The sequence below is a fragment of the Octopus bimaculoides genome, chromosome 25 (genome assembly GCF_046866305.1).
Source record: "Octopus bimaculoides isolate indiv1 chromosome 25, ASM4686630v1, whole genome shotgun sequence".
In the NCBI taxonomy this organism is placed as follows: Eukaryota; Metazoa; Mollusca; class Cephalopoda; order Octopoda; family Octopodidae; genus Octopus; species Octopus bimaculoides.
In genome coordinates this window covers 12,397,722-12,414,046 of record NC_142952.1, presented here as the reverse complement: position 1 = coordinate 12,414,046, position 16,325 = coordinate 12,397,722, and the positions used below count along the sequence as shown (strand labels likewise).

The 16,325-nt window shown below is 36.4% G+C and overlaps 1 protein-coding gene across 3 annotated transcripts in view; it reads right to left on the bottom strand.

Moving 5' to 3' along the window:
* LOC106875554 (Golgi-associated PDZ and coiled-coil motif-containing protein) overlaps positions 1–16,325 on the bottom strand; it is a 455,453-nt gene that overhangs the window by 16,586 nt on the left and 422,542 nt on the right. For 2 of the 3 annotated variants that reach the window (XR_016238373.1, XR_016238372.1), the window contains exons 6-9: positions 10,533–10,697; positions 8,687–8,778; positions 3,772–3,960; positions 1,397–2,090 (exon numbers count right to left, since the gene is read on the bottom strand). Coding sequence is in view for 1 of the 3 variants with exons in the window: in XM_089341983.1 (XP_089198109.1) it covers positions 1,826–2,090; positions 3,772–3,960; positions 8,687–8,778; positions 10,533–10,697 (711 nt within the window). In the remaining 2 variants the exon portion in view is untranslated. Of the gene's footprint in view, positions 1–749; positions 2,091–3,771; positions 3,961–8,686; positions 8,779–10,532; positions 10,698–16,325 lie in introns of those variants that run through there. The other variant, XM_089341983.1, reaches the window with a different exon arrangement.

Here is a 16,325-nt window from a genome sequence, read left to right as displayed (position 1 = left end):
GTTTCACTGGTACTTAATTTATTGACCCCAAAAGGATGAAAGGCAAAGGCTACCTTGGCGGAATTTGAACTCAGAACGTAGTGATGGGCGAAATACCACAAGTATTTCATCCAGTGTGCTAATGATTCTGCCAGCTTGCATCCTTATATAATAATAATAATAATAATAACAATAACAATAATAATAATAATAATTCTTTCTACTATAAGCACAAGGTCTGAAATTTGGGGGTGGGGTTTAGTCGATTACATCGACCCCAGAACTCAACTGGTACTTATTTCATTGACCCCAAAAGTGTGAAAGGCAAAGTCAGCCTCGGTGTAATTTGAACTCAGAACATAAAGATGGACGAAATGCCGCTAAGCATTTTGCCTGGCATGCTAACGATTCTGCCAGCTCGCCACCTTATAATGATGATGATGATGATGATGATGATAATGACTTATAATATTGGCACAGGATCACAAATTTGGGGAAGAAAAGGTTTCAAATTTGGTGAAACAGCTACAAAAAAATAAAAAGTAAAACAGCATAAAGAAACAAACAAAACCCCCAAAATATGGAAGTTACACAATAAATTTGAACATGAAGAAAGAATCGGTAGAGAATATTATCTCAAGGTTTTGTTTCTGTTAAAGCAATCTCTAAATGGAATTGTAAAAGAGAGCAGAGTAAGTTACGTGTTTCGAACAACTTAGGAAACGTCTACATGTCTTTTACTACCAAATTGTTTCATTTAGGAAATCAACTGAAGTTTGATTGTTTTATTTTCTTTGCTTTGGGAGTTTTGCTGACATAACAATTCGGTTGGTATTCTCTCTAATCATTTTCAGGTTATGTTGCTAAACTTGGCCAGAGATTGAACCAGAAAATTTTACTTTACCAGTTGGGTCTACTTTACCACTGGCCCACAGTGCAGATCTTGGAGGAGCGAAAAAAGAATGGATGTAAATGTTTTTATTTGAATGTTTAAGGGGAGAACCCTAATATGGGAAAACAAGCATTGACTTGTAGAATAATGGCTCAGTGGGGACTGTAACAGACACATTGGTAAATTAAAGACAAGGGTTCAATTCCTGACCGAGATCAGATGTATCATTGCTTAGGGACAATACTAATTGTTATAATGAGAAAAATACTGCAAAAACAAACAAGAATCATCTGATCTGGGGTCTAGCATGTTGGTACCTTGATGTAAGTATCTTGATGCACCTAGTTGCATGTACCTAGTTACATGTACCTTGCTGTATGTACCTTGTTGGAAGAATAAATCAAAAGAAACTGAAACAAAAAGAAAAATCTAGGTGCTTCCACATAGTTACTCAATCTGCAAGAAAGTGCAATCAAATTCCACTCAGAATATGCCTTGCAGCCTTTAAAAAAAAGAAGTACATACTGGGTAATGTGTTCTTGGGACACAATGTTTGAAAATATGATGGAATGGTCATAGAACTGCTTGGTTATACTTGACCTGGGGTTAAACAACAACAACAACAATTAAAAACTGTTAAAGTTTGGAGGATTTTCATATTGGTTTGACACATGTTCTTGGAGAAAGTTTTTTTCTTTTTTTTTGGAGAATGGTTTAGTCTGTATTCTAGCAGGATAGTTTGAATTGTGTTCTTGAAAAGATTTTCAATGGGTATTCTTTGAGAGAATTGCTTAATGTGATGCTTGGAGAAGGGTTTAATCTATGTTCTTTGAGAGAATGGTTTAATGCGTGTTCTTGGAGACTAATTTAATGTTTAAAGTGTAAGAGACAGCGTTCACATTGAAATTACAGATGCAGGCGTAGAAATGGCATGAAGATCACTATTATGGCATATCAACTTGCCAACTGCTTAATCTCATTATCCGTAGCAGAGATATACGCTGGAAGTTGACTAGGACTTGTCGGTTGTTCTCGTGTTGGACTGTCAGAAACCTTCATCAGGTCCTCTTCTTCCTCTACCTCTTCCTCTTGCGGCCCATCTGTGGCTGTTTCCTCTGGGTTATTCTTGATATCAGCTGGTCTGCCTTTGTTTGGACTTTGAAGAACTACATTGTCTTGGTCTGTGTTGTTAATACTTTCTGGGATAACTTGTTGGGTTCTGAAAAATACAGACAATCATTTATCGAGATTTTGTTCATTAGAGACAACATTTGCTGATCGATAATATTATTTGTAACAATTTCTGAGAGAAACAAACACAATCATCATCATCACCATCGTTCTTTCCATGTTTGTCAGTGAATTTGTTGAGGCAGATTTGCTTTGGTGGATGCCTTTCCTGTTACCAACCCTTACATGTTTCCAAGTAAAGGTTTTCACATGACTACATGTGAAAACCTTGCTTGATTTTCACATGACTGGCCACAGATCAATATTACTTTGCTTGAAAACAAAGAACCCTAACTTGTATGAAAGTGATGCTCGTTTACAACTGCTCTGCAATGTGAAGGACACACACACACACACACACACAACAGACTTCTTTCTGTTTCCATCTATCAAATCTGCTCATAAGGCTTTGGTTGGTCTGGGGCTTTAGTAGAAAACACCTGCTGAAGATGCCATGCAGTGGGACTGAACCCCAAACCTTGTGGTTGGGAAGCAAACTTCTTAACTACACATTCATGCTTGTCCCTATATATATATATATATATATATATATATCTTATTTTTCTTTTTAATCTTTTACTTGTTTCAGTCATTTGACTGCGGCCATGCTGGGGCACCGCCTTTTAGTCGAGCAAATCGATCCCAGGACTTATTCTTTGTAAGCCTAGTACTTATTCTATCGGTTTCTTTTTGCCGAACTGCTAAGTTACGGGGACGTAAACACACCAGCCTCGGTTGTCAAGCGAAGTTGGGGGGACAAACACACACATACATATATATATAGATATACATATATACGATGGGCTTCTTTCAGTTTCCATCTACCAAATCCACTCACAAGGCTTTGGTCAGCCCAAGGCTATAGTAGAAGACACTTGCCCAAGGTGCCACGCAGTGGGACTGAACCCAGAACCATGTGGTTGGTAAGCAAACTACTTACCACACAGCCACTCCTGCGCCTATATATAGGAAAATGAAAAAAAAGGCAGAATGCTAAACTGGAAGCATATTTTAATAAAGATTACTAAACTGGAAGCTTATTTTAATAAGCTTTATTAAAATAAGCTTCCAGTTTAGTAATCTTTATTAAAATATGCTTCCAGTTTAGCATTCTGCCTTTTTTTTCATTTTCCTATTATTTCTCCACGTGCGGTTAACACAACCCCCACTATTTACTGACTTATATATATATATATATATATATATATATATACATAGTTAAGGGATCAGCAACAGTTGCTTCACCACATACCGAAGTTCAGAAATAGCATCTAACTTCGGTATGTGGTGAAGTAACTGTTGCTGATCCCTTAACTATGTTTATAAATTTATAAGAACTTTTAAATAAGTTCTTCACCGATAATGGTGTTTACATACCGAAGTGCTTGGTAAAAATTATTAATTTATTAATAAATTAATATTCCTTTACCCTTTTATTTGTATATATATATATATATATATATATATATATATATATATATATAAATAAACATGTGTGTGGGTGTGAACATTTTCCATTTTATTTATTTCTTGTCTTCTCTTCCTCCTCCCTTTAGCAATATTCCAAAGAAGGACATTGTCCAAAATATCAAAACTGACTCTTTCTACTTTTCCAAAAGTCAACCAAATTATTAGGCTCGTGTTTTAATAAACAAATATAGTTTAGATACCTGGCAGGGCTGCCGAGCGAGGGGTCTGTAGTCAGTGGAGGGGTGGGAGAATTACTCTGACCCTCAATTTTCACTGTGTGGGTGTTATGTGGCAGCAAAGGACCATTTTCCCTCAGTTCATTGTCTAAAGGACTTTCGCCCTGGCCGTTACTCACATCACTGGCAACATCATCATCATAGATTCGGTAACTGAGCAAAGACAGAAAGAAAGAAAAAATACATTTGTTAGTTTCCATTACAACAACCAGAACAAATTAATAAATGGTAACATATTTCATACTTGAACGATTAAACAATTAATTAGAAAACAAGAAATATATGTATGATGATGATGTGTGTGTGTGTTTGTGTGTATATATAGCTGTATGTATACATATATGTGAGTGTGTATATATATATATATATATATATATATATATATATATATATATACGTGTGCATATATACAGCTGTATGTGTACATATGTGTGTATGTGTGTATAGAAATCATCATCATCATCGTTTAACGTCCGTTTTCCATGCTGGCATGGGTTGGACGGTTTGACTGGGGTCTGGGAAGCCAGGAGGCTACATCAGGCCCCAATATGATCTGGCAGTGTTTCTACACCTGGATGCCCTTCCTAACGCCAAGCACTCCGAGAATGTAGTGGGTGCTTTTTACGTGCCACCAGCACATATATATATATATATTGTTAGTCAATGAATTATGTTATTTTGGAGTTTTCTAACAATGATTCTGGGCATGTTTGGGTCTAATGCTGAACTTTTCAGTAATACAGACTTCACTCAACTTGTTAGAGAGACTGTAGATGAAAGAATCTCGAAGAAACTGTACAGAAATCTCCAACCAACAGTACATTAGTTGATGTTGGAAAACAGAACTGATTAAAGGATAATGATAAGTCAGAGATGCCATCTGCAGAAAACACAACAGTTAAGTTAGTGCTAACACATGCAAAGTAGGAGATATTTAGAAGAAAAAAAACAAACACAAAAAGAAAAAAAGTTAACTCGAAACAAATTTGTGGTGAGTAAAGTAAACAGACATGTTCTCGACCCCTTTATGGAAGTATTGTATCAGTAGGGCACTATGGATGTTGACCTGTGTGAGAGCCAGACTGGGCACCTCTTTATTAATGTAACTTAAGACCATTTCAAACAAGCGGTTTTGTTAGATAAAACTAGCAACGATCACAGTAGATTTAGTATTGAAAGAGTCAAATAAATTCTTTTTTATTATCCACCCACACCATTTCTCCTATGTCACCTGAGGTTACACCCTGACACATTTTCATCATCATCCTCTCTCTTTCCCAGCTGGGGTAACCATGTATCTTCTGTACAAGACACCTGTTTCTGTCTCTTTATTATTCTCTAACCCAGTGTTTCTCTCAACCTTTTAATCCTTGTAGAACCCTTAAAATAAATTACATGTCTCAAGGAACCTCTGCATGAAAAAATTATATTCTATGTCTTTCTCATTTATTTTTCATCGTAGTTCACATGGTAAATATCATATATATATATATATATATATATATATGATGCAGGTATGCCTTGTGGCAGGAAGCTTGCTTCCCAAAAACATGGTTCCAGGTTCAGTCCCACTGCATGACACCTTGGGCAAGTGTCTCCTACTATAGCCTTGGGCCGACCAAAGCCTTATGAGTGGATTTGGAAGATGGAAACTGAAAGAAGCCTGTTGTATATATATATATATATATGTATTTGTGTGTCTCTGTTTGTCCCCACTACTATTGCTTGACAACCGATGTTGGTGTGTTTACGTCTCTGTAACTTAGCGGTCTGGCAAACAAGACCGATAGAATAAACAATAGGCTTACAAAGAATAAGTCGTGGGGTCGATTTGTTCGACTAAAGGCGGTGCTCCAGCATGGCCGCAGTCAAATGACTGAAACAAGTAAAAGAATTAAAAAAAAAATATAAGTGTGTGTGTGTGCACGTGGTTGTTCTATTTTTTTGATAACATAATAGGCTAGATAGGAAGATGTCTATATTACAATATTACAATAACCAATAATATGTTGTGCATGTATAGTAATATTATGATCATGAAATTAGCATTAGCTTATCTCACTCTTTCTCATGGAACCCCTAGGAACATTTTGCGGAACCCTAGGGATCTGGGGAACCCTGGTTGAGAAATGTTGCTCTAACCTCTTATTACTTGGCATAAAGCTGTCTCCCTCAATACTCCCCCCACCACCTCAACTGAGGGGGTCTGTCATGCAGGTTACTTGGTAACTTTGCTGGTACCAGTGCCTCATGAACACCTAGTCCATGCTGTAAAGTGGTTGGCATTAAGAAGAGCATCCACCCATAAAAATCATGCCTAAGTAGACACTGGAGCTTGACATAAGTCCTCTGGTTTGCCAGCACCTGTTAACCCTTCAGTAATCAAGCCAGCACCTGGTTTGCCAGCACCTGTTAACCCTTCAGTATTCAGTATTTAATATTTAACCTTTCAGTATTCAGTATTCAGTATTTAACCCTTCAGTATTCAAGCCAAAATATCCAGCCAAAATATTCTACCTGTTTTATGTTCAAACTAGCCAGATCTGGCTTCTCACACCAACCATACAATATCATTCTAAAAATTAACAGTTACCTCATCAAAATCTCATGGCTATAAGATAATGCATGAATGGTTCAAAACGATGTGAATAAATAAGCATTACTTCTGAGAAAATAATGTCAATGCTAAAGGGTTAAACCACCCAACCGATGCCAACCTGGAGAGAGGGTTTTAGATTGCGATCCATGCTGATTATGATGAAGGGAAGATTTATCCTGATGACATTTAAGTTATGCTGACATTTATAACCGTTCCCTCTCATATCTTGGATTGTTAACAGAAATTCTATGTCTGGTATCAAATTTTAGAGATACCATCTTTAATAGTTGTGAATATAAATCGGTGACAGAATCAGTGACAAAATCTCTTTGGAACTAATATTCAATTCTTGTAACCTTTATTCTCAACTCAAAACTAATGGTGCTGTTTTAGTGAAAGTTGTTTTGATTACCATAATCTATGACTGTAAACATCTTGTGGGGTCAAAGACATTGGATTGGCACGTTTTTTTTTTCTTTTGTTCATATCGGAGTAAAAGTCTTCTCAGTTATCTGGCATTAGTGAATACGTGTATTGGAAGAGAGGAAGGAATAAATATTACACCAGAAAAATATTATGAAGAAGATGGAATTCTTTTCAGAACGACTTGGTTCAATAATCTTGTTCAATAAAATGCGAAAGAGTTGATTTCCAAGGAGAGCTGCAACCGGATATGGTGAGAAAATACTTAAAATCCAGTTGCTGAAAAGATGTTTGTTATGGTAACCTAGTAAAGAGGGGAAAACCTGAATGTGAGAAATTGTTTGTTTTGTGTATTTGGTGGAGGTTTTCATAGAGAAGTGACCTTTACTGTTTACAATCAACACATCTACAGTATATGTAAACATACAACAACAACAACAACAACAACAGTTACAATATGAAAAGAGACACCTCATCGTGCCTCAACATCCTAACATCTTAAAAATAAAAGAATGATTGACATAATGTAGTCTTAGATACCATATGTCTGCCCCCTCAAAAAAAAAAAACAGAAAAAGGATGGGATGGTCACTATTGGAAGGCTGTTGGCCATAGGTGTATTTTGATCGGAGTAGACCTGGGGCCAAACTACAACAGCAATAACAAAAGCAGTTTAATTAAAGGCTGTAGGTTTGTTAGATGAATCATTAATCAAACAATGTACTGTTAATGTAAAGAGGTGAGCTGTTGTGGTAATGGCCTGGGGATCACATTCTGTGGTATGATCCCAGGGTATCAGCAAAGGAAGTGTGTATGTGTGTGTGTGTGCTGTATGATGAAGTTTACAGTATGGAAAAGAGGTAAGCCTGAGGCTATAGTGGAATACACTTGCCCAAGGTGTCATGCAGTGAGACTGAACCCGAAGCAAGTTTTTTTTACAACATAGCCACACCTGGGATTCTTTCAATTTCTTTTACTCTTTTACACGTTTCAGCCATGCAGCTGTGGTCATGCTGGAGCACCGCCATCTACTAAATCCACTCACAAGGCTTTGGTTGGGATGCAGCTATTTTAGAAGCAGGCACTTGTCAAACAAAGTTGCCATGCAGTGGGACTGAACCTGAAACCAGATGGCTGGGAAGCAAACTTCTTAACCACACAACCATGTCTGTACTTTATAACAGGAAAGAAAAAAATGAAACAAAAATAAAGAACGAGAAAAAACAGAGAAAGAGTGACAGAGATTTGGTATGGTGGCACAACAGAACCACAAATGTCTAGCATTGTAATTAACCAGAGAGCTATAGGGAAAAATATAAAATAGTATGGTAGCACAATGGAACCATTATGTAATACTGTATTTAACTGTTATCTCATAGTGGAGGCGCAATGGCCCAGTGGTTAAGGCAGCAGATCGCGGTTTCAATTCCCAGACCGGGCGTTGTGAGTGTTTATTGAGCGAAAACACCTAAAGCTCCACGAGGCTCCGGCAGGGGATGGTGGCGAACCCTATTGTACTCTTCCACCACAACTTTCTCTCACTCTTACTTCCTGTTTCTGTTGTGCCTGTAATTCAAAGGGCCAGACTTGTCACACTGTGTCATGCTGAATATCCCCGAGAACTACGTTAAGGATACACGTGTCTGTGGAGTGCTCAGCCACTTGCACGTTAATTTCACAAGCAGGCTGTTCCGTTGATCGGATCAACTGGAACCCTCGATGACGAAAGCGACGGAGTGCCAACAACAAATCTCATGACTGGTGGACACACAGACAGGGACAAATAGGGTAACATGGTGTGAGAATGGATTTATGGGAATAATAAATGGGTGACATGATGTAGAATAAAAGTTTTACCGAAATCCATTTTCGTCTTCATATTCATGATTTTCATCATCACTATCTTGGTCAGGAGCTACAAAGACTACTTCCAGTTCAATCTGGCCTTGCTGATATTTCAAAGAAAAGCAATGGAAAAAAAAAAAAAAAATTAAGTTTATGTTTGTTGCTTTTTTTTTTATTGTTTTAAATCTTAGAAATGCTAAAATTCAGTTGCAGAAAATATCTCAATAGCAATTTATAATTTCAAACAAAAGAAATACATAAAAAAAAAGAAAGCTTGAACTCAAATATTCAAATTCACATAATGTCTGCAGTAAAATTTTGGAAATTAGCAGCAGACAAATCAAAACTACCACATCCTATATATATATATATATATATATATATATATATATATATATATATATATCTTTTACTTGTTTCAGTCATCTGACTGTGGCCATGCTGGAGCACCACCTTTAGTTGAGCGAATCAACCCCAGGACTTATTCTTTGTAAGCCTAGTACTTATTCTATCGGCCTCTTTTGCCGAACCGCTAAGTTACAGGGACGTAAACACACCAGCATCGGTTGTCAAGCGATGTTGCAGGGACAAACAGACACACAAACATATACACACACATACATGTATATATATATATATATATATATATATATATATATATATATATATATATATATATATATATATATATATATATACATATATACGATGGGCTTCTTTCAGTTTCTGTCTACCAAATCAACTCACAAGGCTTTGGTCGGCCGGAGGCTATAGTAGAAGACACTTGCCCAAGGTGTCACACAGTGGGACTGAACCCAGAACCATGTGGTTGGTAAGCAAGCTACTTACCACTCAGCCACTCCTGCGCCTATATATATACATATATATATATATATATATATATATATATATATATATATATATATATATATATATATATATAAACCAGTGTTGGTTTGTTTATGTATCCATAACACAGCAGCTCGTTAGGAAACCAATAAGTACAAAGCTTAAAGAGAATACAAGTACTGGTGTGGATTTTTTCCAATTAAAAAAACCCTTCATGGTCACAGTCCAATGACTGAAACAAGATACAATATATATATATATGTATATACATATATACATACATACACACATATATATATATATATATATATACATCAAAATAAGCAACAAGGATATCCAAAGGTAATGCAGTACGATCATTTCATGCAACTCCATTTATTTAAGCAATGTGAACATTACATCAAATGTAAAATGCAGAGCAATCCTCAGCTGCACAAAGATATAAAAATTTACTGAAATTACATTTCTGTCCTTCTGTTGAAATGTAATTTCAGAAAATTTCTATATCTTTGTGCAGCTGAGGATTGCTCTGCATTTTATATTTGATGTAATGTTCACATTGCTTAAATAAATGGAGTCGCATGAAACGATCATCCTGCATTAACTTTGGATATCCTTGTTGCTTATTTTGATTTTAATCACCTTATTTTGAAATTGTATGGGTAATGCCATACTTAATTCTGGTGCCTTGAATCTCTCTCTCTCTCTCTCTCTCTCTCTCTCTCTCTCTCTCTCTATATATATATATATATATATATATATATATATATATATATGTATATATATACACACACATACATACATACATACATATATATACATACATACATACATACATGTATATATATATATATATATATATATATAGAGAGAGAGAGAGAGAGACAGACAGACATACACACACACTGATATAAATATATAGTTAGTTGTTTTATTGAAATAGTTTTAAATTGTGTATATATTTGATTATAGGTTTGAAAGAACTTTGTACAATTTCTAAGGTTCTTACCTGTTGAGACAAAATCTGAACGGCATCGGAATGCTTCACATTTCTTAAATCATCTCCATTTACAGACAAGATGGCGTCACCAACGTACAAACCTTCACATCGCTCAGCAGGTTGCCCAGGATGTATCTCGGATATCAGAATTGGTACGCCATGCTCTTTGCCACCCTGAAAATAAAAGACAAACAATTTTAGGATTGCTTTCTTCTACCATCTGCTGAAAAACTCAGAATATATAATGGCACTGAATATATAAATGTCACCAATAATTAAATGTCTGAGACGAGTTGTTTTCTTAGAAGATTATATTCTACGGGACTTTTCACCTCAACTTTTTAAGATGATCAACATAAATTTACATCTATGTCACATTTTGATTTATGTCTGTAGATCTCTGTCATCAAATATCGTAGTCATTGATGTGCATGGATGGACTGTCAAACTGAATTTGAAGGAAGAAACTTTTACCTCTAAAACAATGGCTAGTAATTTTATTCGCTATACAAACCTTAGTATGAAAATGGAAGGTTTTCACGGTGCTATGTATACATCCAGTGATATAACACTTGATAACAAGCAGAGATCAAACTAACTGGAACATGGTGTAGATGTAAAATTAAATGTGGTTCACCTTTCAATACGAGTTGTATAGACAGAGAATAATGTAATCTTGCCTGCAGTAAGGTTTTATCCGAATCAAGGAATGTAGCTGATATCAATATGTCTTGATAAGATTTGAAAAGAAGGCAGCAAGCTGACAGTATTGTTAGTACACCGGGCAAAATGGTTAGCGGCATTTTATCCGTCTTTATGTTCTTAGTTTAAATTCTGCTGAGGTTGACCTTATCTTTTGTTCTTTTTGGGGGTTGATAAAATAAGTATCAGTTGAGTACTGGATGGCGGGTGTGTGTGTGTGTGTGTGTGTGTGTGGATGTTTGAAAAAAAGAAATTAATTTACTCATAGAAGCAAGTCTATGATTTCTTGTAAAAATAAAATTTCCCAAATCTTTCTATTTCTATCATAACAACTCCAGTTAAATGAATCATCAAAACTTAGTTAATTAGGTAGAAATATTGCTGGTGGCACCTGAAAAACAACATTCAAGCGTGGTCGTTGCCAGTGCTGCTGGACTGGCTCCTGTGCAGGTAGCATGTAAAAAACACGTTTTGAGCATGGTCGTTGCCAGAACCGCTTGACTGGCCCTAGTGCCAGTGACACATAAAAGCACCCATTACACTCTCGGAGTGGTTGGTGTTAGGAACGGCATCCAGCTGTAGAAACTTTGCCAGAGCAGATTGAGCCTGGTGCAGCCTTCTGGCTCACCAGTCCTCAGTCAAACCATCCAACCCATGCCAGCATGGAAAACGGACATTAAACGAAACGATGATACATACATATATATATATATATATATATATATATATATATATATATATATATATAGAGAGAGAGAGAGAGAGAGAGAGGCACAGGCGTGGCTGTGTGGTAAGAAACTTGCTTCCCAACCACATGGTTCCAGGTTCAGTCCCACTACATGGCACCTTGGGCAAGTGTCTTCTACTAAAGTCCAGGCCGACCAAAGCCTTGTGAGTGAATTTGGTAGACGAAAACTGAAAGGAGCCTGTTGTATATATGTGTGCAGTTTGGCAAAAGAGAGATCTCTTTGACTAAAAAAAACCCTTTAAGGAGGTGCTCCAGTATGGTCGCAGTCAAATGACACATATATATATAATTACATCCGCCATTTCTCTTTAAAAATAATAACGAACTTGTTTATGCAGTGCTCAGATGCACTGTAACTCAACAGAAAAAGTAACCAAAACTGCATGAACAGTACATAGAATACGTACAGGAAGTGAACAATGAATAAGTCTTTAAAAAAAAACGGGGGGCGGGGATTGCACACAACTCAGGAACATGAAGTATTAATGGTGGTGATTATGGCGAAATTACAAATTAGGAAATATGGTAGGTTGGCAAGGGAAACAACTTAGTAAAATATTTGAGTTACCTCCCCTGTTTAACAGAGAAATGAGGCAGAATTTAAGATTTATTGTACATCAATAAACGCTTTTGTGGAACAAGATTCTGAGTGGGAGTGACTTTACTGACGGCTGGATGAGGTTGACATCTTCATTGTTCTTCATATACACTGGAAAAATAATACTCCATACACGACGAGGGCCCACCAATATCGTATCAAACAGTAACACCTACCAAAACATAGACTGACAGTAAATCTATACACCTGACTACAGACACACAAACACAGGCCTAACAACACATCACAGGGAGATACGTTGTGTTAGTCACTACACCTCTCGTATGGTATCGGTACTGCACATATACACAGTATTACAAACACATACATCAGTAGAGTTACAATACAGAGACAGTAGTGTTACATACATACTGAGACATATACATAGTAATGTCATCAAAAACTCACACACACACCTACACGTTCATGCACACCTCCATATTTGTTCTTATTCTCAATGATTTCTTTGTGGACAGCTCTTGACTCGCCCCCCCCCCCATTCTCCCTGTTGTCATCAGTACCCTTCTCCTATAGATGCCTTTTCTGACAGAGGACAGAGGACAGTGGCAGTGAGTCCCCTTCCTTTTTTAAGACAGTGGAGAGGTTTGAAAGACAACTCAGCTGCTCTTTCTAGGAGGCTAATTGACTATATAGAGGCTCTTTCTTAATGGCTTCGTGTGAAGTACTGTCCTTGATAGATGTGTGTGTGTGTGTGAGTGTATCTGTGTAATATGTATGATTTTGACACTTGTGCCAGTGGTATGTGAAAAGACATTCGAGCGAGTTTGGTTCATTATGTCAATTTGTCTGTGGTGGTGTTTTTGCATTTATAATAAAATAAATATATACATATTATAAAGATAATTAAAAAAAATATACAGTACTATATATAGTACATATATAGGTACAGGAGTTGTTGTGTGGATAGGCGCAGGAGTGGCTGTGTGGTAAGTAGCTTGCTTACCAACCACATAGTTCCGGGTTCATTCCCACTGTGTGGCACCTTGGGTAAGTGTCTTCTACTATAGCCTCAAGCCGACCAAAGCCTTGTGAGTGGATTTGGTAGTCAGAAACTGAAAGAAGCCCGTCGTATATATGTATATATATATATATATATATATATATATATATATATATATATATATGTGTGTGTGTGTGTGTGTGTGTATATGTATGTGTGTCTGTGTTTGTCCCCCCAACATCGCTTGACAACCGATGGTGGTGTGTTTACATCCTTGTAACTTAGTGGTTCGGCAAAAGAGACCGATAGAATAAGTACTAGGCTTACAAAGAATAAGTCCTGGGGTCGATTTGCTCGACTAAAGGCGGTGCTCCAGCATGGCCGCAGTCAAATGACTGAAACAAGTAAAAGAGTACTGTTTCTACTTTGCGGATTTTCATTGAGGGATCACTGCATACACACACACACACACACACACACACACTTCACAGACCCCAGTGTTGTATAGACACTCCCTTCTAAATCTTTAGCTTAGAGATAAATGCTTCGAGTTCTAATCTAGTTAGGTACAAGGTAGATATCCAGGGATAAGTCGTCTGATGATGATAAAAGATAAACAGCACACACACACACATACACACTAATATCAAATATAATGACTAACGTTTTTGAGAGAAACTATAAAACTATGAGATGTAGGTTTATAACAGACTAATGGAGAAATGAGAGATGGCAGTGGGTGTAATGGTGGTGGTGGTGCTATAAAACTGGACATTTACTTATTATGAGACAATTTAGAAACACTAGAGGGTCCGCAAGTTTCAGGAAGCCGGTAAAATTGGTTTACTTTGTGATAATTATGTCATGTTTTATAGTCGGGCTAACTGTTGTCTACATCTATCTCGGTGAAGCAGGAGTTAAGAACACAAGAAGCTGATCACTAAGTCTTACACCGATACACAATAAATTTAAAGAAATAATCATTGTTTGCCTTGTCTGCTGGCGCCAAACAATTTCGGATAATATTGTTAATATCAGAGATAAAGGATACTGCTCCTCCCCTCCCTCCACACCCACCCACCGACTCCATTCTCTTTAAGTAACAAAGACAAAAGATATCAGAGAAAGAAAACATTCAGGGGGTGGGGTGGGGGTTGTTGGTAGTGGTGATGGTGGTGATGGTGATGAAGTAGGTGGTGGTGGTGAATGGGAGTAACTAATGATGATAAATTATTATTGTTATTATTATTATTATTGTCCAGAAATAATGCTTCTATTTTGGTGAAGAAGATCTTTCCACAGAGGTAGGCATGGTGGAAGTAAAAGTAAGGAAACACTTTTGTTTGGTCCTTTTTTTTCCCCCCCGTTTTTTTTTTTTTTTTTTGCTTCCAATCTTACAGAACGGGAACAGAGCAAAAAGAGGGAGACAAAAATAAATGTAAAATAAAACAAAATAAAATAAACCCCCAAAATACCAAAAGATATCTGTCATGGGATGATGGTAGTGGTGGTGGTAATGGTTGAGATGGTGGTGGTAGTGATGGTGATAGTGCTAGTAGTGATGGCGGTGGTAGTGGTGTTGTTGGTAGTGGTGGTGGTAATGGTAGTATGATGGTACTGGAAGAGGTAGTGGTGGTGGTATGTATGTGCATGCGTGTGTATGTGAATGTGAGTGTTGTGTGTGTGTGTGTGGTGGAGTGTTGTTTTTGTTTCCTTCTGAATAAATTAGTTCTGTTCTCTGAGGAGCCAAAAGTTTTTTCACTTCAAAGACAAATAATATTGGACTGGAAAGCCAAATCCAAAATTAGAGATGTAAGAAGTTGTTTCAAGTAAATTATTATTCATCGATAAATAAATAGACAAATATACCACTCCTTCACACTACAATATGTGTGTGTACATGTGTGTGTGTGTGTGTGCGATATATTTTTGCATATTCTCAAAACACCATCAACCACAATTGTCAAGGGAGGCTCCATGCAGGCCAACAGAGAATATTTGATTTGATAAAGTATTTAAAAAGAAAATTAAATGCTACAAATATTTATGTCTCCATTTATAGGAGGTTGTTAAGCATGAAAATAACAATTATAGCTATATATATAATACAAATAATATATGAGTATATGCATATATACGTACATATATGTACATACCTACATCTACATGTATATATAGATGCATATCTGGGTACAGGACATTGCAAAAAAAAAACGTGGACAAAATGATAAACGGAGTACAGAAAACACACAGGCCACATAGAGAACATTTCCTTCATCAGCTGCCACCATTCTAAAACTAAGCGTTTCGATATATATAATATATATATGTATCTATATATATGTGCGTGTGTGTGTGTGTGTGTGTGTGTGTGTGTGTGTGTGTGTGTATATATACATAGCTATTCAAGTCTATGTACATTCTATATATATAGTTATTTTATTCTTCTCTCTCTCTCTCTCTCTCTCTCTCTATATATATATATATATATACATATATATATATATATATATATATATATATATAGGGTAGTAGAGTTGGAAGTTGGAATGGAATAACTGTCTAAGGGATAAGAATATCTATTTTTACTACCGGTATAAATTACCTATCTTAACCATGGGCATACATATACAAGCATATTATGCTCATAGGATACAGGCAATAACAAAATAAACAAGAGTTTATCAGGAATCAAATTTAAATTAAGCAGAAAATGGAGAAAATTCTTGATCAACAAACAAATTGTCTACCATCAATTATTATCTTTTAATACAAAACTTGTATTAAAGTTTT